The following is a 21,907-nucleotide window of genomic DNA, read 5'->3' as shown; positions in this document are numbered from 1 at the left end:
GTCAGTTCTCTGCCATGGTGGTATCCCATGCAAATGGCGACAGTTCGTTTCCCTTTGCCGGGTGACCAATGCAACGGGTGGGTCCTGACTGGCTCTCCCAAGCCCCGTTTCAATCCTGTGGCCACTGCCTATGAAGGCTCGGTTGGCATATACCTCCGTAGGTGCAGAAGGGCCGACCAGTTGTTTCAGCGGGATCGTTTAGTGCTGAGTCACAGCAGTTTGTCTGCGAGAAGCAGGCAAACGGGAGCTTGAATTCAGCCGATCCGGGCTCGGTGTGTGTTCTGAGAGGCCCAGACTGTTCGCCCCAGATCCACGTCAGCTCAGCATTGCCTAGTGATCCTGAGCAAACAGCATTTAGACGGTTTACGACTCCCTATGCCCGCGCAGCTGAAGAGGTCAGAGACTTGATCTCTCCGCGCCCACCGCCATGTTGGATCCCAGTACTGGTGATTTTTAAAAATCACCAAATCAGGCAAAATTTCAGCAACACTGCTTTGTATCAGTTCTAGATACACAGTAGTTAAATATTAAAGCCTAAAAAGCCTATCAGGGAATAAAAAAGAAAGTTTGATATGGCAAGGCAGTTGATCATATTTACTTATATGAGTTCTTTTCTTTCATTAATAAAATACCACTTTTACTAATTCTGAGCCAGCCCTTCATGATGACCTATGGGCTGTGGATTTCATGAAATTGTATTTCATGGAATAAGCAGTTAGAAAAAGTGAGTCCCACAAACTGACAAGTCTACAGGAATTTTTACATGTATTTGTTTACTATTGCTCTAGTATTCTCTGTTGCTGTTAAACTCTACAAAGGCTTCAAATAAGCATTCAGGCAAATCAAGACAGGGATTGAGTGGCATGGGCATTGCCAGCAGAAAGCTTTCTTCATCCCCTTGTTTAATACTTACTTTGTGTGGGTGTTCTAAGCCTGCCTGGGAGCATAAGCTGTGGTGCTGAAAGGATACCAAGGTATCAAGGAGGGTTGAGAGGAAGGAAATAAGTGGTAACCTATATCATGCAGTGTCTGAGCCCTGGCAATGCTGGCCTGACCGAAATAAATGTTTGATTTTCTAAATAAAGCTTTTTCCCATGCCAAACAAGTAAAAGTCATCTTTGTATTGGCCGTGAGAATGAACTAATATGAAATAACAATTGAGAATCCTAGCTTGATTCTAATGGGTAGAAAATGAACTCTCTTTAGGACTAATTCTATTCATATTTATGTTAATCTTTGAAAAAGGGCAAGAAATGAGTAGTCTTAGATATTCAATTTGTCTTCAGTCTTACCACTTACTATAATTATGAATGTCAAAACATATAGATGATTTTGGAAAGTAGCTTTTAAAGCAGGACTGTGAACCATGAAAGGCTAAGGAAAGCATTTTATTAAGAGAAATAGTTTTTGTCTTATATGATAATGAGAAATCCATCTATGCTATTTCTGTTCCATTTGATAGAGCTTATTTTTAAATGATTTGATACCTTTAAATACAATTCTTTAGGAACATTTAAGAAATTTATCATATTGATATGTTACAAATCATCTCAAATTTAGTAGCTTAAAACAGCAACCATTTTATCCTATTATTTCACAGTTTGAGTAAGGAAGTAGGGCAGTGTATGGTTTCATCTAGAGTTTCATCTAGCATTAACTGGGGTCACTGGGTAGAAATCTTTTTTTTACTTTTTTTTAAAATTTATTTTACATGAGTCTATTATTATTATTATTATTATTTGCATTACAATTCTTAATACACCTTTATACCACAGTTTATCATATCTCTGTATACAAAATATGTTGATATCAAATTCATATCTTCATACATGTATTTTGTATAACGATGAGGGTCTCCTTCCACCGTCCATACAATTTTCCTTCTCCCTCCGTTTCCCTCCCACTCCTCTTCCCTAACTAGAAGTAATCTTCTTCCCATGCTCTTCCTCCCTACCTCATTTTGAGTCACCCCCCTTATATCAGAGAAGACATTCGGCATTTGTTTTTTGGGGGATTGGCTAACTTCACTTAGCATAATCTGCTCTACCGCCATCCATGTCCTACAAATGCCATGATCTTATTATTTTTTTAGTGCTGAGTAATATTCCATTGTGTATAAATGCCACATTTTTTTTTCCAATCATTCAATGAAGGGCATCTAGGTTGGCTCCACAGTTTAGCTATTGTGAATTGTGCTGCTATAAACATTGATGTGGCTGTGTCCTTGTAGTATGCTGTTTTTAGGTCCTTTGGGTATAGTCTGAGAAGAGGAATAGCTGAGTCAAATGGTGGTTCCATTCCCAGCTTTCCAAGGAATCTCCATACTGCTTTCCATCTATATTTATTAGAGATATTGGCCTGAAGTTTTCTTTCTTTGAGGTGTCTTTGTCTGGTTTTGGAATCAGGGTGATATTGGCCTCATAGAATGGGTTTGGAAGTACTCCCTCTTTTTCTATTTCCTGAAATAGATTGAACAGTATTGGTGTTAGTTCTTCTTTAAAGGTCTTGTAAAACTCAGCTGTATATCCATCTGGTCCTGGGCTTTACTTGGTTGGTCATTTTTTGATGGCTTCTTCTATTTCCTCACTTGATATTGGTCTGTTTAAGTTGTATATATCTTCCTGACTCAATCTGGGCAGATCATATGACTTAAGGAATTTATCGATGCCTTCACTATCTTCTATTTTATTAGAGTATAAGGTTTCAAAATAATTTCTAATTATCTTCTCTATTTCTATATTGTCTGTTGTGATATTGCCTTTTTCATCCCGTATGCTTGTTAATTTGGGTTCTCTCTCTTCTTCTCTTCATTAACATGGTAAGGGTCTGTCAATCTTATTTATTTTTTCAAAGAACCAACTTTTTAGTTTTGTCAATTTTTTCAATTATTTCTTTTGTTTTGATTTCATTGATTTCAGCTCTGATTTTAATTATTTCTTGCCTTCTACTGCATTTGCTGCTGATTTGTTCTTTTTCTAGGGCTTTGAGATGTAGTCTGAGGTCATTTATTTGTTGGCTTTTTCTTCTTTTAAGGAATGAACTCCATGAAATGAATTTTCCTCTTAGTACTACTTTCATAGTGTCCTAGAGATTTTGATATGTTGTATGTGTGTTTTCATTTACCTCTAAGAATTTTTTAATTTCCTTCTTGATGTCTTCTGTAACCCATTGTTCATTCAATAGCATATTGTTCATTCTCCATGTGATGTAGGAATTTTTCCTTCATTATTTTATCGTTGATTTCCAATTTCATTTCATTATGATCAGATAAAATGCATGGTAATATCTCTACTCCTTTGCATTTGCTAAGAGTTGCCCTGTGGCATAATATATGGTCTATTTTTGAGAAGGATCCATGTGCTGCTGAGAAACAAGTGTATATCTGCGTGATATTGGTTGATATATTCTACATATGTCAATTAAGTCTAAGTTATTAATTGTGCTATTGAGTTCTATAGTTTCTTTATTCAAGTTTGTTTGGAAGATCTGTTCAGTGGTGAGAGAGGTGTGTTAAAATCTCCCATGATTATTGTGTTGTGGTCTATTTGACTCTTGAACTTGAGAAGAGTTTGTTTGATGAACATAGCTGCACCATTGTTTGGGGCATATATATCAATGAATGCTACGTCTTGTTGGTGAATGGTTCCCTTGAGCAGTATGTAGTGTCCTTCTTTATCCCTTTTGATTAACTTTGGCTTGAAGTCTATTTTATTTGATATGAGTATGGACACCCCTGCTTGCTTCTGAGGTCCATGTGAATGGTATGATTTTTCCCAACCTTTCACCTTCAGTCTTTGTATGTCTTTTCCTATCAAATGAGTCTCCTGTAGGCAGCATATTGTTGGATCTTTTTTTTTAAATCCAGTCTACACCAGGTAGAAATCTTTAGCTGAAAGCTGATTAATCTGGAGGATCCAAGATGACTTCATTCATATGCCTGTTACTTCAGTTGGGCCAGTTGGAAGGAAATTTGGGTTCATCTTGGACTCCTTTCCATCCTGTCTCACTAGCAGGGTAGTTGAAATTCTTACTTTCTTGGGACTCCCAGAGCAAAATATTTCAAGAGATGGAAAATGTAACTATTAGCCCCCGGGCCTGAGTGACACTGGCACAGGTCTATTCTACTCTTTCCACTGGTGAAAGGCATAATGCAGTTTAGTAGAGAAAAGGAAGGGGGCCACATAGAACATGCTGAGGGTGAAAACTTAAAGTAATGATTATACAAATGTATTTGCACATTGGGCTGTTCACCTGTCTACAGAAAGAGATGTGCAATAATCTTTAATTTTCTGCACATGTACATGTTGGTTTCTTTTTAGACTGTGGGAAAAATAGCTGTCAAAAAGTCATAGGTTTTTAAGCCATAAGAGACATTCGTCCTAGTCTAAGATTCTCCATGCTCTATAATTTTTTTCAAGAAATTAAAAAAAAATTGTAGGGAATGGTTCACATGCCTGTAGTCCTAATTACTTAGGAGGCTAATGTGGGATGATCAATTGATTCCAGGAGTTTGAGATCAGCTTTGGCAACATAGCAAGACCCTGGGTCTGGAAGGAAGGACAGGAGGAGTGGAGGAAGAAGGAAGGAGGAAGTTCAAATGAAGTTAAGTGACTTGTCTTAGTGACTTAAAGTAGAAATCCACAGAAGCAAGTCTTTTGACACTTTTTGTGGACCTCTTTCCAGAGCATATTCATCTCATCCTTGGGTCATTCCAGATAAAAAAAGAAATAAAATATGTAGAATTTTATTTTTCCATGGAAGACAGTAGATCTTTCAAAGAGATGAAAGAGTTTCAATAGGGCAGTATATCACAGGGTGATAGGGAGGGTCTTTGATAAGCCTTAATAACTAAGGCTTAATAACTAAGGTATGAATAGAAAAATTACTATAAATATTAACCTTCCTCTAATTTACCCTAGAGATTACCATTGGGTATTGTTTTATTTTCATGTTGCATAGTAGTTCTGAAATTAGTTTTGTACTATTCATGTCTTACCATGTCTTGTAAAAAGTATGTCCAGTATGTAAAATTTTAGTTGTATTTGCATTATATATTTCTGACTTTTAAAAATAATAATATTGCTTATGAAGATGAAGTAAAATTATACCTGCTTATGTTTGAAGGAAACCTTTCATTCTATGGAGAAATCAGAGCAAATATCAATATTAGCTTTGTAAATCATCACATGAATTACTTTATTCCTTTGTGCTCATAATGTTTTCTCAATACTTAAAATTTTGTAAACATTTTAGTTAAATTTGACCGAGATTCTGAGTACCCTTTAAAATTTTGTAAACATTTTAGTTAAATTTGACCGAGATTCTGAGTACCCTTTAAATGACCCTAAGGTCATTTAGGTTTATGAGTCACATGATGCCTTCCAATCTTGTTGCGGTAAGAAGTCCCTTGCATTTTCAAATTTCTGTGACCTTAGAGTAAATGCTGATGTCTGGAGACCTAACATGATGATAATACATATGTATTTGTGCATTAATTTATTCTATGATTTAAAAACGCAAATTCAACTTTTTAGGTGATAAAATTTCACAGCCCTCTTTCCTGAAATAACTTACTAGTTTTCTTATTAAAATAACTGAATTGAGGAAGAATTAGTCGGTTAATTAGGTAATGGGTAACTATAGGTTCCAGAGTGTGTGCTTTAAGCAGTAACTAGGTTTTGGCTTACTGTGCCCTGTGAAATTGGTTGGTAACTAGATTATTTTAAAACAAGGTAAGACGTGAGGTAAGGGGCATATCTCAGTAGTAAAGTTCATTCTTAGCACAAAAGATGCCCTGGGTTTAATACCAAGCACTAACCAAAACAAAAACAAAAAGGCAATTCCTAAGTTTTGCTAGCTGCCTTTGAGTAGGATGTGAATCACTGAGAAATGTAATGACTTTCTTCCAGACTGTTGGTGGTGGAGCAGTACAAGAGAGGGTGCCAGAGTTGGATAGCAGTGGGCCAACAGAGCAGGACAAAAACCATTCTAACAGCAGCACCTTGTCTGACCGAAGACTCAGCAACACCAGCCTTTGTAGCATTGAAGAAGAGTACCGAACGGTGTATGAAATGGTGCAGCGGATTCTCTTGTCAACACGTGGTTATGTCAATTTTGTGAATGAAGTATTTCGCCAGGTTAGTGTGTGCTTATGCATGTGTTATCAGTTTATGAAACTGAAGAAATTTTTGTTCTTGCTTGTATTAGCCAGCTTCCTGTTACTCTAGAAAATACCTGAGATAAATAGATTTGAAAAGATAAAAGGCTTATTTTAGCTTATAGTTTTGGAGGTGTTAGTCCATGACAAGTTGGCTCTCTCACTTTATCCCTGTGGCAGCACAGTACATTATGGCAAGAGCAGGAGGCAGAGGAGTCCTGTTCACTTCATGGCTGGGTGTGAAAAATAGAGAAAGAGGAAGAGTCCAGGGTCTCACAATCCCCTTTGTAGGCATGACTCTAGTGGTGACTAAAACCTTCCTCCAGGGCACACTTCCTGAAGAGTTTCTACCACCTTCCCATAGTGCCAAACTGCAGACAAAGCTTTTATTTATTTTTTTAAAATATTTTTTTTAGTTGTAGTTGGACACAATACCTTTATTTTTTATTTTTATTTTTTATGTGTTTCTGAGGATCGAACCCAGTGGCTCGCACATGCTAGGCAAGCACTCTGCCGCTAAGCCACAACCCCAGCCCCAACAAAACTTTTATTAAATGCATGGACCTTTGGAAGATATTCCAAATTCACATTGTTTTTTTACTTATAACATTCCAAGAAAGACTGTTGATGAGTTGGGCTGAATTATAGAAGTCAGTAATGATCCATGAAATCCTACTTTTTGTGATCCATAAAAAGGCTTTTTTTTGTGATTTTTTTTTTTAAAAAAGTTTTGTTTTTGAAACATTCCTTTATAAGGAAAGAAAACTCAACCAATATCTTAATGTTTCCATAGCAACTAAATAAAGTCAGAGGAGGTGGTCAGTGCCTGAGTACCCAGAAACAAGTGGACCTAATAACAAAGAGGCTGGTTTGTTCCCAGGGCTTCAGGGAGTCCTGTAAAATGTACGTTCCTGAGAAAGGAAAAGTACACATGAGAAGTATTTATGGCAAGAGAAAAAGCTGGATGGGGAGGGGAATAAAAGGAGAGAAAGGAGCGCTGAGGCTGAGACATGAAATAAAAACTGGTAAATGGAAAGGTGCTGGGAAGAGAAAGTAAACAAGAAAAGAGGTGTAAGCAAGGGAGGGAAGAAATTAGCAGCCACAAGTGACATCAGAGATTTGCAGCCAGGGCTGATATTGCCCCCTACCCCTTTTGGTGGGGGGACACACTGAACAATGTCTGGAGACTATTTTGATCATGATAACAGAGAAGGGGTGGTACTGACATGTAGTGGGTAGCAGTCAGAATGTTGTTAAATATTCTGCAATGCACAGAACAGCCCTCATTCTTAATTACCATCACAACAGTGAACTGTCCAGCCCAACATGGCAGTAGTGCTTTTGTGGAGAAATTCTAAGCCAGAGCCCTCTGACAGAGCAAGGAGAACCCTCCACATGGGTTTTTAAATTGCATTTATTGCTCTTTCTTGGTTAATGATGGTTTTTCTTATACAGAAGACAAAATGTGATTTCTTTCATAATAATTTGTTTTTCAATTTTAAATAAAGATATTCAGAAACTATTTAAGTCTAAAGGATATTAAAGTTTAAAATGGACATTCAAGAAATGCATATTTTCAGTTGGGAGATGAGATATATGCATATACTGCAGAGAATAGTGTGAGATGGTGGAAGATCAGATGTCCCCTTGTTATATGAGATTAAAGGCAGACAGGAAGGTTTGCGGCAGGGGCTAAAGGATCAGGTGGTGCAAGTCACTGATACAGGATGGTTCAGCAACTTGAAGTAGTAGAAATAGTAATTGAAGAAAGATGAAATTCAGCAATGTTCAGGACAGCGTCCATCTCTCCTACCCCCAATAGGAAAGACAGGCAGTGGTAGAGTGCTTAAGTGTGAGCAATTATGGTCACTGGGTGGATCCACTGGAAACTGTTTTTTAACTAGAGTTTTTCCGTTAGATGAAAAACTGTTGTGCCCCTTTGTATAGGTCATGAAATCAGCTGGGTGAGTTAAATCCAGTTTTATTTTTTAAATAATAAAATAGATCAAAACATTCCAAAATGTACTTCATGTTACAAGGATTAGTATTTCTCTGTGAAACATGATTTATTTATGTAATACTCTCTCTATATAGATGCATATATCCTATAACATGCCTTGCTTAGGTAATGATCTGAATAGTTTGAAGCATTGTTCTAAAGGATGTTTATTCGTGGGGTTGTTTTGTATATTGATTTTATTTTAAAGAATAATTTTATTAAAAATATGTTCATTAGATAAATACAGTCTATAATTATGGAAGAGAAAGCAAAAACAAATTGCTGAAAACACCACCATCTAAGTGATCATCATTAATGTTAGAAGAATATCATTCTAAGTATTTCAGTATGTGTATGTGTGTTTATTGACCTTGCTATCTAAATAGATGAGACACCTGCAGAGAGCAGCTGGATAAGAAAGGATGTAAGCAGGCTGGCAGGTGGGCAAGAGGGTGTCAGGGGACCTGAAAGCATAAACATACCAGAAGTCATACATAGAAGATCAGACAGATAAGTGTAAACAGTCCAACTCTCAAATATGGAATTAAGTAGGTTGGTGGGAAAGTTCAGATAGGAGATGCAAAAAGGCAGACAAGTGCAAATGGACAGGTAGGCAAGCAGAGATGAAATGGGCAGGCAACCATGTGCATGGACAGGTAAAAGTGGAACAGGACAGATTTCAACTGAGATCAAGGCGAGGGTAGATAAGTACAAGTGCCAGGGGTCAGGATGGGGACTGAGAAAATATGACAGTGGAATCTTTAATTCCTCAAGAGTTTTTTTGTTTTTTGTTTTTTGGTTTTTTTGGTGGCACCAGGGCTGTAATCTGGGAGTGTTCTGTCCCTGAGCTCCATCTGCATCCCTTTTTAAAATTTTAGTTTGAAATTGGGTCTCTCCAAGTGGTCCAGGCTGGCCTCAAACTTGTGATCCTCCTGTCTCAGCCTCCCAATTTACTGGGATTATAGATGTGCACCACGCTGCCTGATTTGGAATAATGTTTTAACTACATGTTATAATTTTAGGTAGCACTATTGAATTCCTGTTATGAAATATGAAATTAGCAGCCTTATATTTTCTTCAGCCCCCTCTCTCCGTCTGCTAACTTTATTATAGTGTAAATTTATCTCATCGTTTGAAATTGATTTTGGAATGTAAAGGTACAGAGTTGTTTAGACTTGGTTCTAGTTTTAGTAGATCATTCCTCTTGGTTCCATAGTTCTAAAATACTTGCTTTGATTGACTTTGTGGTTTGCCTTGGTTTGTCATTGAGTATTTTCAATAGGGTGTCTGGAACTCTGTTCCATGAGTTCTTTTAAGATGGCAAATGTTTTTCTTTTGCTTTTAACATGTGATCAGCAGCTGAGCTGGGTTTAATAATATTGGTTTTCTTTCATTTAGGAATTTGTAAGCCAGAACCTTTTTAGTCATACAATTCAGATGCAGGAAAACCTCATAAGGACTTCAGTTATATAATTGAAATTATAGAATTAGTAGATTTGACATTTTTAAATAATTTAAAGACAAGTTTGAAAATGTTGCAGTAAACAAGAAACTGCAACACATGACCAATTCATATTTGTTCAGGAGAAAATAGAATTTCTGAAATGTTGAAAAAAACATTTAATAATTGGAATGTTAAAAGAAAACCGCAGTGGGTAAGTTTAATAGCAGATTAGATGCAGCTCTGTATAATAAAATGGATGAAGAAACTGTTCTGATTTTACCTCAGAGACACAGAAGTGAGAACCGTAAGAGTGGGAGACATGGAGAGTCTAGTGAGAATGGCTTATGCATTCTTTTTTGTTTGCTGTTCTAGTTGCTGAGAGTAAACTGTTATGATAATGAATTTCCCTTTTTTCCCCTTGAAAGTCTATCAGTGTTTGCTGTATTTTTGGCAAAACATTAGCTGCAGTTCAAATTTAGAATTGTTGTATGTTCCTCTGGATCAAATTTAAGAAACTTCTAGCGAGGCCCTAAGCAAGTCAGCGAGACCCTGTTTCTAAATAAAATATTTTAAAAGGGCTGGGGATGTGGCTCAGTGGTTAAGCCCCTTAGAGTTCAATCCCTGGCTTCCCCCTCCCAAAAAAGCAGCTTCTCTCTTTAGTAATGCTTTTTTTTTTTTAATATTGCCTAAAATTCTTAATATAGCTCTGCCAGTTTTCTTTTGGTTAATGTTCACATGCTATACATTTTTCCTTTTGACTTTCAACCTCCCCATATCCATATGTTTTGGTTATTCTCTTATGAATCATGAATAAATGTTTTTCATTTTTTTCTTGTGGTACTGGCATTGAGTATAGGGCCCCATGCTTGCTAAGTAAGCCCTCTACCACTAAGCTATATCCTCAGCCCTTGAATTGTTTTTTAAATCCAATGTTATAACCTCTGCCTTTTAATTGGAACATTATTCCATTCACATGTAACACAGCAACTGCTTCTATTGGGTTTAAGTGTGGTGTCTGCCATTTTACTTTTTAATTGTGTTGAGTTCTTTCAGTTTTCATGTTTTTAGTATATCATTTTTCTCCTCTAATTAGATTAGTAGTATTATACTAATTTGTAATTATTTTAATGATTAACAACATGTATCCCTAACTTAAATTTAGTATAACTTCAATGTAATTAATAATTTTTAGTTCCATTCATTCCTTCTCAGTTTTCCTGCCTTTGTTATCTATTCAAATTCTATTTTATGTGTAGAATATATATATTCTATGTTTTAAACTATTGTCAATTCTTTAATTTATATATTTCAGAAACATCATCATCATTTTATCCAGTTATTCATATATATCATCATATACTTTACTATCTGCATTTATACAAATCCCTTTTGTTATATTTTATTTTTTCCCTAATCTCTGACTGAGGATAATTTGGTTCTGCCCAGGGGATAATTTTTTAATATTTACCTTAGTTCATGTGTTTTGGTAACACATTTTTCTTATCTGAAAATGTCTGTATTTTGCTTTCATTTTTGAAGTATATTATTTCTGGGTGTAAAATTCTACCATTATTAACTATTTGCTTTCTGAACTTCAAATAATTTTGTTCATTACTGTTCATTGTTTATAACTCATTACTGTTCAGTGGCTTCCACTTGAGAAGTCATGGTAAGTCGTGTAGTCTTTACTTTGGAGGAAATGTCTTTTTTCCCCCCGGTACTGGGGATTGGATCTAGGGCACTTAACCACTGAGCTACCTAGCCAATCCTTTATACTTCTTATTTTGAGACAGGGTCTCCCTAAGTTGCTCTCAAACTTCCTGCCTCAGCCTCCCAAATTGCTGGCATTACAGATGTCTGCCACCACACCTGGTCTCTGTCTCCTTTAAAATTCTTGGATTATTTTTGATTTTCATTGCTTTTATGGTAATATGCTTTGTATTCATCTTGATTTTTTTTGTGTGTGTATGTGATTCTTGAATCTGTGGATTGATACCATTCACCAATTCTGCAAAACTCTCAGCCGTTCTTTCTTCTAATATTATTTTCTTTTTTTTTTCTTCCTTCAAACCATGCATATAGAGTAACCTTTTCATTGTATTTTCTCTCCAAAAGCGTGTATAAATAAGAAGCAATATCTTTTGTTTTTCCTTGCTTCATTTTGGATATTTTCCTCTGATATTTCTCCCAGTGTTTTCTTCAACTGTGTCTATTTTGTATATGTGGATATACACTGAGTTATTACTTTTGGTTATTTTATTTTAAAGTTTTATTTACTTCAGTTTTTGATACTCTCATTACTTAGATATTCTATGTTTTTAAACTATTGTCAGTTCTTTAAATTGTGGTTTTGTTTGAATTGACATCTTTGCTCATATTTCTGATTTTTATTAATATGTTATATATGATATTAACTAGGTTGTTCGTAGAAATAATTTTTGGTTTACCATGATTTTATTTTCTTTTTAAGGAGTTATTATTTGCTTTCCAGGAGTAGGACAATGTACCATACTTTTATATTGGACTTGAGTTACATGGTTGTCTATATTTGTCAAAACTGATTCAATAGTTTTCTTAAGATTTTTGCATTTCATTGTTTGTAAATTTTACCTAATAAAGTAATGTTGAGCTCTAGTCAGTGATATGCATGCTGAAGAGTTGATGGATGAAGAGAGTACCAGTGTTTGCAGTTAACTGAAATGCATCAAATATAAAGTAGATTTAATGAAAGTTATGTAAAAGGGGTAAATTCACAGATAAATGTGTGATAAAGCAAATACAGCAGTGTCTTATGGTGAAATCAAGGCAGTGATTATATGAGCATTCACTGTAAAAATCTATAAGTGTGAAAATTTTTGTAATAAAATTTCAGGAAGATCATTAGAATGGGATACCCTTGTACTTGGTCATTTGTGTGTATGTGTGTGTGTGTGTGTGTGTGTGTGTATGTTAAGCTTCCTTGAACTGTACCTCAGTATATTTGATACATTGCTACATTATAGTCTTATTATAACACAAACTCCTCTGTTCTAGAATTTGATATGATGTAACCATCACCCATGGAAATTTACAAATTGTATATATGTTATCTTTTTATTGCTGTGACCAAAATACCAGACAAGAACAACTTAGAGGAAAAAAGTTTACTTGGGCGCATGGTTTTAGAGGTCTCAGTCAATAGTCAGTTGACTCCTACTCTGGGCCTGAGGTGGAAGGGCTTGGTGGAGGGAAACTTCTCATCTCATGGCAGTTGGAAATAAGAGAGCAAGGAGCCAGGGACAAAAATATAATCCTTAAGGGCATGCCCCCAGTGACGTACTTCCTCCAACCATGCTCCACATGCCTGCAGTTACCACTCATTTATCCATTTAAATTATTAATCCATGAAATGGATTAGTCCACAACTCTCATAATCATGTCACTTCTGAACACCCCTATATCAGCTAACATGACCTTTTTGGGAGACAGCTCATATCCAAACCATAAAAGCATGCATCCATGTTAAAGTGAAATCTGCTTATAATGGCATCCTCTGGCAGGAACCTTAAGATTGCTATAAAAACAAGTCCCAGAGACTTGATATAAAGACCTGAATTTGAGGATTACTAACTTTAGAACCTTTGGAAATTATCCTTAGTACTCTGAGGCTTAGTGTTATTATCTGTGACATTAAAGCAGTCATCAAATTTGGGGTACCTATTTTTCCTGCCCACCTTGCATGCAAAAATAGCTCTTAAACTTGAAAAGCAAAAGGCAAATTAATTTCCCCTTTAAATCCTATATTTCTGGAATCTGATCACATTACTTCAAAAGCCTTATGTGCAAATATGTAAGGTGGTTCTTTAATACTATAAAGTGCTTATAAGTATGCATAATGCTAACAAGTGGCCAGTGGCTCTTATTAATAGTGGCAACTGTACTTAGTGTCATTCTGATGTTGAAAGCTGAGAAGAAAGGAAAAGAAGGGAAAAAAAAGGCCAGCAAAACGCAAAGATTAAACAAATAAAGCAAAATAATGATTTGTAGTGCTGTGTTATAAGTATTCCAACCCGGGCCAATTCAAGCCATCAGTGTGATGTCAAAAAATCTTTACAGGTATGATTTGGTTTTTTTGTGTGTGTGTGGAAATATGACTCAGAATATAGAAGTTGTTTTTAAACTTCATTATGTTTCCTGGCCCAGTTATGAGAACATCTTCTGTTCTTTAAAAGTCCACACAGAGATGTGTGGACTTTTGTGGTATATTTACAACCTCTTTTTCTGAAATTAGTGATGGTCACTGGAAATGTCTGTTAAGTGATCTGACCTCAGGTAGAGTTAAAGGGAGTTTTCTCTTTTCCTTTCAGGCATTTTTGCTGCCTTCCTGTGAAATAGCTGTAACAAGAAAAGTAGTTCAAGTGTACAGAATGTGGATCCTGCAGGACAAACCTGTGTTCATGGAGGAACCAGATAAAAAAGATGTTGCCCAAGAAGATGCTGAAAAATTAGGATTTTCAGAGACTGACAACAAGGAGGTAAATATAGTGCCTGTCTTTTGAGTTGGGAGTATATATATTTTAGCAAAGAAAATCTGCTCAGTCAAGAGTCCCACTTAGTGGGACACAGGCAGGCAGATCTCATATGCTGTTTGATGAGTAGACCAGTTCTGTGAGGACCTGCTTCAAAGAGACATCCTCTGTGTTCTGATCTATATCACAGTCGTCTCCTAAACCTCAGGCTAGGGCCATATGCATGGTGTCATTGTTAGTCAGTGTTCTAAGAGGGTTGTTTAACAAGCCATCATATTTCACAGGTCTCTGTGTGAAACTAAAGAAGACACTGCTTTCTCCTCAACTTGTTTAAATAAATAGCATTTGGAGGAACTAAATTTAGAATTTTTTTTTCAGAATTTTCTTGTGCATTAAACTGTACAAGAAGCAATTGGGTGTTAAACATTTGAAAGGACTAGCCAAATAAATAGCAAGTGTTGCCTGCACCATCAAGAAGGAGCACTGAATGCTGTCCTCCTGAAGGGCTGCTATCCATATTAGATAAAGCAAGAGGTTGGATAAATCTAAAACCATAGGTGCAACCCTTCCTGAAACACAAAAGAAACTTAAGTCATATTTATATTTCTGGCATGCTGTTTTGAAACTAATTTAAAATATTTAAAATTCTTAATCAAAGCCATATTACTTTTAAATATCTGTATTAATTCCATAATTTTATGTTTCTGTATTGTTGAAATCACTTTAATAACTAGTCATGATATTGAAATGAGTAAGCAAACAAATGAAATTTGTGTATTTTAGAGGCCTGTCTCTTTTGCTCCCTCAGGCATTAGACAAACATGACTCATTCCTTCAGCATATACTAAGAGATATCCACTATTTTGGGTGCTAGAAGTAGAGTGGCGAACAAATAGAGATCATATTTTCCTAAACAGAAAAAAAATTGCTCTCTCAGAACCTGTTTTCTTGTGAATTTCAACGGATGTAAGAAATTAAATGTGTTGAGTTGGGGCATAGTTCAGTGGTAGAGTGCTTGCCTAGTATGCACAAGGGCCTGGTTAAATCCCCAGTACTGGAAAAAAAAAATAAACCCAGAAAGAAAAGAAATTAAATGCTCAAACATATGCTTCTTTGCACTTTGTTAATGGATTGTTATTTTCTGAAGGTCTCGTCTGAAAATTCTGGTCATAAACGATCTTCCAGTTGGGGACGCACATACTCTTTCACAAGTGCCATGAGCAGAGGATGTGTGACAGAAGAGGACAATACAAATGTGAAAGCTGGTGCCCAGGCTATGCTGCAGGTATGCTGCTGACCAGGACAGGAAGACCCCCCTCCCCAGTTGGAGGAATCATTTTGAGAATATTGTTTAGCAGGAATAATATCATATTAAATGTGGTTATATTTTTAGCCACCTGGTAGTATTTTACCATTTAGCTTCTAAATTCTTATTCTAATATTCTATTTAGTTTCCAGCTATAATTGTTAAAGTTATTTTTTCCTAGTCAAAAAGACATGAGAACTGTTTGCAGTTTTATGAGAGGAGTTATTACACAGTAAATGTGAAATGTCTGAGATTTAAAAGTTTCTTTCAAATACATGGGAGAAGTTACTTGGATGCTAATTTGTAAGGCAAGTTTGGTGATTATATATCTTATAAGTAATATTCCTCTTAAAAATTGCCTATATTTATAAAGAACAATGACTAATGTAATAGCTTTTGGCTATATGTCTGAATGAACATGTGAAGTAGAGCCCATACGATTTGGAAACATTGGAAAGAACAGTTTGGGCTCCTTATTTAACTTCCCTAGATCTCAGGACTTTTATTAAAGAAATGGAGATTGGGAGATTACCTCTAAGGTCCTATATAGCTTGAAGGCAATTAGGAGTATAAGTGAAAATATAGGGTACCTCTTATTCCCCTGTTCCCTGGCTCCCTAGCTTTCTTTCGCCCGAGTTTATAGTTATATCCAATTGGGCATCCCATGTAGAAGTCAGGCATGGAGTATTTTTAATATTAATCATTGGATCTGTATATTTATTTTGAAATCCATCCACTAGTGAGCCAGAGAAGCACTGTTTGTGTATTTGTACTGTTGCACATAAAGGAGCCCTAAGAAGGAATATATCTTTAGATAGATGAAGCCGATCTATCCTCATCAGCAGATTGACAACTCAGAATATCTGAGATTGATGGGCCACTAGTGTCATCTGCATTTTACTGTGTGTTTCTAAGTAGTAACTCTCTACATAGGAACCAGGGTCATTTTTTCCTGAGATACCCTGCTGGTAAAGGATGGTGAACTTGGGATTTTAACAGACTAGGGTAGAGCATGGAGTAGTCAGCTGATTATTATGTATATTTTATTTGTAATCTGTTTTATATTATTTTATATTCTACTACATAATATCTTTATACAGTTAAAAAAATGTTTCTTGAAGATGTGCAGTGTGGTTCATATGGCCTTGTCTGTTTCTGGGCACACTGTTGTTCCTCAAGGTTGACACCTTTCTTGGGTGGTGCTAGCCATGCTCCTCAGGAAGCAGGAGTCCATGTGCCTGGAGAATCAATAAAAAATCACATAGTTCTGTCATAATCCTGTGTCTGTCCACAGGCTCTCTTTATCTACCTTCCCTCTACTCTAAATTTTTTTCACCTAAATGCAGTGATTCTTGTTTTTCCTTTTTTCTGTTAAGAAGATGTCAAAAAGAAGTCTTCAAATCTTTTATAACTCATAAAATTTTTAAAATTACACCAGTTATATGTAATAGCATTTTTCCTCCTAGGCAAAGGTCTTGAAAGGTGTCTATTGAAGTGATTCTAAGGGATGAACTAAAAATGTCTTGAGTATATGTTAGTATCTTGCTTGCCTTATTGAAACAGATATCTTAAAGGTGATTCAATAGTAGGTGATTAATATTATTATCTGTAGGCAAAATTTGTTCAGATGTATATGGTTAATTATATCTTCTAATGTATAGTTATTGATTTTTAAGGTATTTCTGACAAATGCTGCAAACGTTTTCTTGCTGGAACCATGTGCTGAAGTTCCCATGCTCTTAAAAGAACAAGTTGATGCTTGTAAAGCTGTTTTGATTATTTTTAGGCGCATGATAATGGAGCTTACAATGAATAAAAAGACATGGTAAGTTTATTTCAAATTAATTAATATTGTAAAACAGATGTTTCTATTTTTCAGCATAATTGAAATGTTAAGGTTTCCATTTATTTAATGATGTAACCAAGTTAACAATAAGATGATAATCAGTCTTTTGGAGCAGTTTCTGTGAATTATGAAGAAGGTAAGTACCCAGTACTTTGATAGTTCATTTATTTTCATTATTCTTTTTAAAAATGCTCTTGAACTAAAAGTAGTCATATTACTTAGTGGTAGGTTTTTCCATTATAAACTGTCATCAAACAGTTTTGTGAAAAAGCAGTGCTTTATAATATCCTTCTTCATAAGTCCAGAAGAGGTTAATTGCCTTGAAACTCTGTAAACTGATTTTTATTGCTTCAATAAAAATGAATAAAATGAATAGCTGATGTGTGAATGGGTACAAGTACTGCCTGTGTGAGATGGTAAAAATAAAGTAAATAATAAAAGATGCAGGAAAACCTTTACTCCCCTTTCGGGCACATGTCTGTTCACATTGTATTCTTCTAGTACTTCTCCTTTGAGGAGGAGTGACTAACAGTCAGTGTTTCATGAAATAGAAAGGATTGATCTGTGATTCAGACTGGCAGCTTGTCACTGTTAGAAAGATTTTTGAAATTGTAGAGCTTTTCATGGCCACTTTCTTCCAGAAAAGCCTGCATGGAAATTCCATGGCTCTCCAAGCTTTCATAGGTTCCTAAATTGAATTCACTCTGTCTTTATCAGCCGTTGCTTCAGTCAGTTTCATACTTTCTAACAGCAATTCCCTTCACCAAGGTTTTATCTGAAACTGGGCCTATCTCTTATTCTCATCACATTTGCATGATGGGCATGTGACTACTTGTGTAGAAGGAATTGTTTTCCATTGTCTTAAGCATTATATGATATGAGCGGTCAAGACTCACTTGACAGGGGTCTAGGTACCCTAACTACTTAGCAACAGGCTGTCCCCAGCTCTGCCATTTATTCTCCTAACTGTCCTCTTAAGAGTTGCTGTCCCTAGATCTTACGTGACTTGGCTACTCTTCCTTCCTTATGCTTCCAGAGTTCAGAGGCAGTCTATAGGAATAAGAAAACATGTGGAGTAGAGTGCAGTGAGAATGTATGCCAACAAATAACTTCAGGACTGAAATCAAATTGGGCCAGTACAAAGAAGGCAATAAATCTCCAGAAGTCATTGATACTATAAGAAGTTTAATGAGATTCAACATCGTGTATTGTTTTTTTTTTTATTGGTTGTTCAAAACATTACAAAGCTCTTGACTTATCATATTTCATACATTAGATTCAAGTGGGTTATGAACTCCCATTTTTACCCCAAATACAGATTGCAGAATCACATCGGTTACACATCCACATTTTTACATAATGCCCTATTAGTAACTGTTGTATTCTGCTACCTTTCCTATCCTCTACTATCCCCCCTCCCCTCCTCTCCCATCTTCTCCCTCTACCCCATCTACTGTAATTCATTTCTCTCCTTGTTTATTTTCCCATTCCCCTCACAACTTCTTATATGTAATTTTGTATAACAATGAGGGTCTCCCTCCATTTCCATGCAATTTCCCTTTTCTCTCCCTTTCATGTATTGTTAAGAGTAAATGCTGTCCTGTTACATAGAGATAGGAGAAAAGTATCAAGAAATTATAGTTTAGAGATCTCTTTTTCTGATCGTGATTACTCTTCCCATTCTTGGTTTTATGACTAAGGAGTTGTAAGGCCAAGGAGAAAGTAGTAAAGACGAATGAATGGTTAGTGTAAAAACCTCACAGAAATCGAGTGATTTCCCTCAGAGAACAAATGGACCCAACCTATACACAGAAGGTAATGTGTTTTCTGTTCCCACAGAATCCAGAAAAAGAAAACTCAAGCAGACACTTTGATGTGAGGAATATAATTTAGCTGTAAGAAAGAAAAATGCCCTTTGGCATTTTCCTAAAACACTGTTTATCATAATTAACAGTGTTAGCTACTGTTCCAAGACTTTTTTTTTTTGGTACTGGCAATTGAACCTAGGGCCTTACACATGTTAGGTAAGCACTCTACCACTTAACCACATCCCCAGCCCACTTCTAAGAATTTTTACATAAAGCCCCTTCTTTAAGATACTTTAAAAATGCTGGCACATTGGGATTGAGATGTTGTGACTGTAGTTGTCCCAACTGTCAGGATTTTTTGGGCACAAGCACAGTGCCCATTAGTGTCCAGTCATGGCCTTTCCATGCCCTTCCTGCTTGCAAGAGGACTATGAAGCTCAGTTGTGCTATGGTGCTCACTGTATGTGTCCCTGGAGTGAAGACCAACCAGAAAGTCAGTTTTATATTCTATCACAAGACAGGTGGGGAGACCTTTTATGTTAAATAAAACAATGGATGGGAAATTAAACAGTGCTACATAGGTTCAGACTGGCACAGCTATTCCCTAAGTGCCCTTAAGGCTCTAGTACAGTTGTAGAAAAACCATCTTGACTCCCTTTCTGCAGTGGGAAAAAATCGGGGTAGGAAGATTTCCGTTTTATCCTGCCTATTGGTGTGGATGTGGGAGGCATGTTTTTAGAACTGTTGTAACATAAAATAGCTTATTTAATGATATTTTAATGTAATTGGCATGTAGACTTAGTACTTTTGAATAATATATGATTATTAAAGTTGTTGAATTCATAAGAGAATTTCTCATATCTATGAATTAAAGTGCTTGGGAGATGTGATTATTAATATGAGCTTTTATTTTGGGTGGCCCAGGGAGCAGATGTTGCAAATACTACTCAGGATAACAGAAGCGGTCATGCAGAAGCCAAAGGATAAACAAATAAAGGACTTGTTTGCCCAGAGCTTGGCAGGGTTACTATTTAGGGTAAGTCTTTTATATTAAAACACTGCAAATGCAAGAAATGAATCAGATTTTACAGAAAATTAGTTTTAATCACTGGGTATTTTAAGAATTTTCATTATGAAATTAATTTTGAATTTTTAGAAACATTCCTTCTTAACTGTGTCCTAAATTTTGTGGTCTATTCTTTGCAATTAATGCTGGCTTTCCTACCTCTATGCCATCTAATTCCTCTTGATTTGCTCAAAGGTGATAGAAATTAGAAAAGTAACAAGCACTCAGAACCTTGGTGGTGGATCAAATAGGTGTGGAGGTACAGAATGTATGGAATGGAATAAAAACTTGAGAACCATCCTTGTGTTAGACAATTGTATTTAAAGCCACATAACTGAATAGAGTCACCTAAGGAGAAAATACATGTCATAGAGAGAAGGGGACCAGAAGAGGGCCTCTCCACAGTTGAGAGAAGAGGGAGCCACTCAGATGCTGAGAAAGGATGGCCAGTGGGCCATGAGGAGGCCCAGAAGAGTGTGTGCGTCGGCCTTGGATGCCTAGAAAGAGAAAAGCAGTCAGTTGACTGCTAGCTTTGTCAAGATGAAGGTTGCTAAGAATGTTCTAAGGGAATGAGGCGTAGTTGGAGTAGATGGAGGAGAAAATGAGAGCCAATTAGTGGGGCAGTCGCCTACTGTAGCATAGTCGATATTTATATGGTACATAGAATTTATGAGCATTCCTGAAACAGACAGTGTGAAAGGGCTCTGGAAATATGGGACATTCTACACAAATACAGGTATTAGTACAAAGGGTAGATCGGACATTGAATAATTTGTTAAGAGGAAGCATGGTGGGTCATGACCTGGAGTGATGATTGCAGGGAGGAACAAGTAGTGTCCTTCCCCAGTTGACCTGAAAGTAGTTTTAGAGAATATATATTAAGAGCATACATAGAGTACAGATAGGACATGGAGGTGAAGATGACAAAAAGAAATTGTAACGTGAGGGGATCAACTATTCATATCAATTTTTAATAATTCACTATGATTGAATGATCTTGGCTTGATGAAAAATATATAAGAGGCTGTAGAACTAATTGGCATGTACTCGTTTGCTTCCTGAGTACTATCCCTTTTGTTCTGATTAGCTTGCCTAGTTTGTGGATATGTGGAGTGGTCCTGCGTTCTCTTTTTGCATGTGTCCAACTTTGCTTTGCTGTTGCTGGAGAGTTGTACTGATCACTGCTTTGCTGTCTGCCTGAACAAATGGACACTCTGCTCTCTTTGCTCTGGAAACATCTCAAGTTCCCATTCCTGGGCCTGGACTGCCAAGTGCATAGGAGCTAAAGCCAGTGTTAGGCTGGTGAGTGCTTGGGCCTCATCCTTACCAGTTGTCTGACCTTGCATCTATTGTGTTGGGATTTGAGAAAGAACTTGTTATAGAATTAAGCAAAAATCTACTCTGGAGTTGTGGGGGTGAGGGTTGTTTGTTTTGTTTGGCTTTTTTGAAAAATCAAATCCCCTCCATTAATGGAGAAATCTTGTCAGATCTTTGTTGATAAATATTTTATGGGTCCATGGTTATTTATGCTTTTGATGTCATTGTTATGTTTTGGGAATAATTAGATAAATCAAGATACATGCTTAAATTTAGAATTAGCCCTAAAATAGTGGAGGAATGATGGGCCTTTTAGTGTTTGACAGATTCTGGTTCTGATCCCAGCTCTTCCTCTTCCTGGCAGTGTGCCCTTGAGCACACCACCTCACCTTTCTGAGCCTCTCCCCTGATCCCCACAATCAGGAGAGGACTCCTTCCTACCCTGAAGGGTTGTCA

The 21,907-nt window shown here is 36.4% G+C and overlaps 1 protein-coding gene across 1 annotated transcript in view; it reads left to right on the top strand.

The window, feature by feature from the left end:
* The window catches only part of Ralgapa2 (Ral GTPase activating protein catalytic subunit alpha 2), a 293,361-nt gene that overhangs the window by 62,118 nt on the left and 209,336 nt on the right, over window positions 1-21,907 (top strand). The window contains exons 10-14 of the mRNA XM_048811857.1: window positions 5,910-6,137; window positions 13,947-14,114; window positions 15,256-15,393; window positions 17,091-17,239; window positions 19,993-20,104. Of these exons, the coding sequence (XP_048667814.1) occupies window positions 5,910-6,137; window positions 13,947-14,114; window positions 15,256-15,393; window positions 17,091-17,239; window positions 19,993-20,104 (795 nt within the window). The remainder of the gene's footprint in view (window positions 1-5,909; window positions 6,138-13,946; window positions 14,115-15,255; window positions 15,394-17,090; window positions 17,240-19,992; window positions 20,105-21,907) is intronic.

Source organism: Marmota marmota, unplaced genomic scaffold (assembly GCF_001458135.2).
Source record: "Marmota marmota marmota unplaced genomic scaffold, marMar, whole genome shotgun sequence".
NCBI lineage: Eukaryota > Metazoa > Chordata > Mammalia > Rodentia > Sciuridae > Marmota > Marmota marmota.
This window is presented reverse-complemented; position numbering and strand designations above follow the sequence as displayed.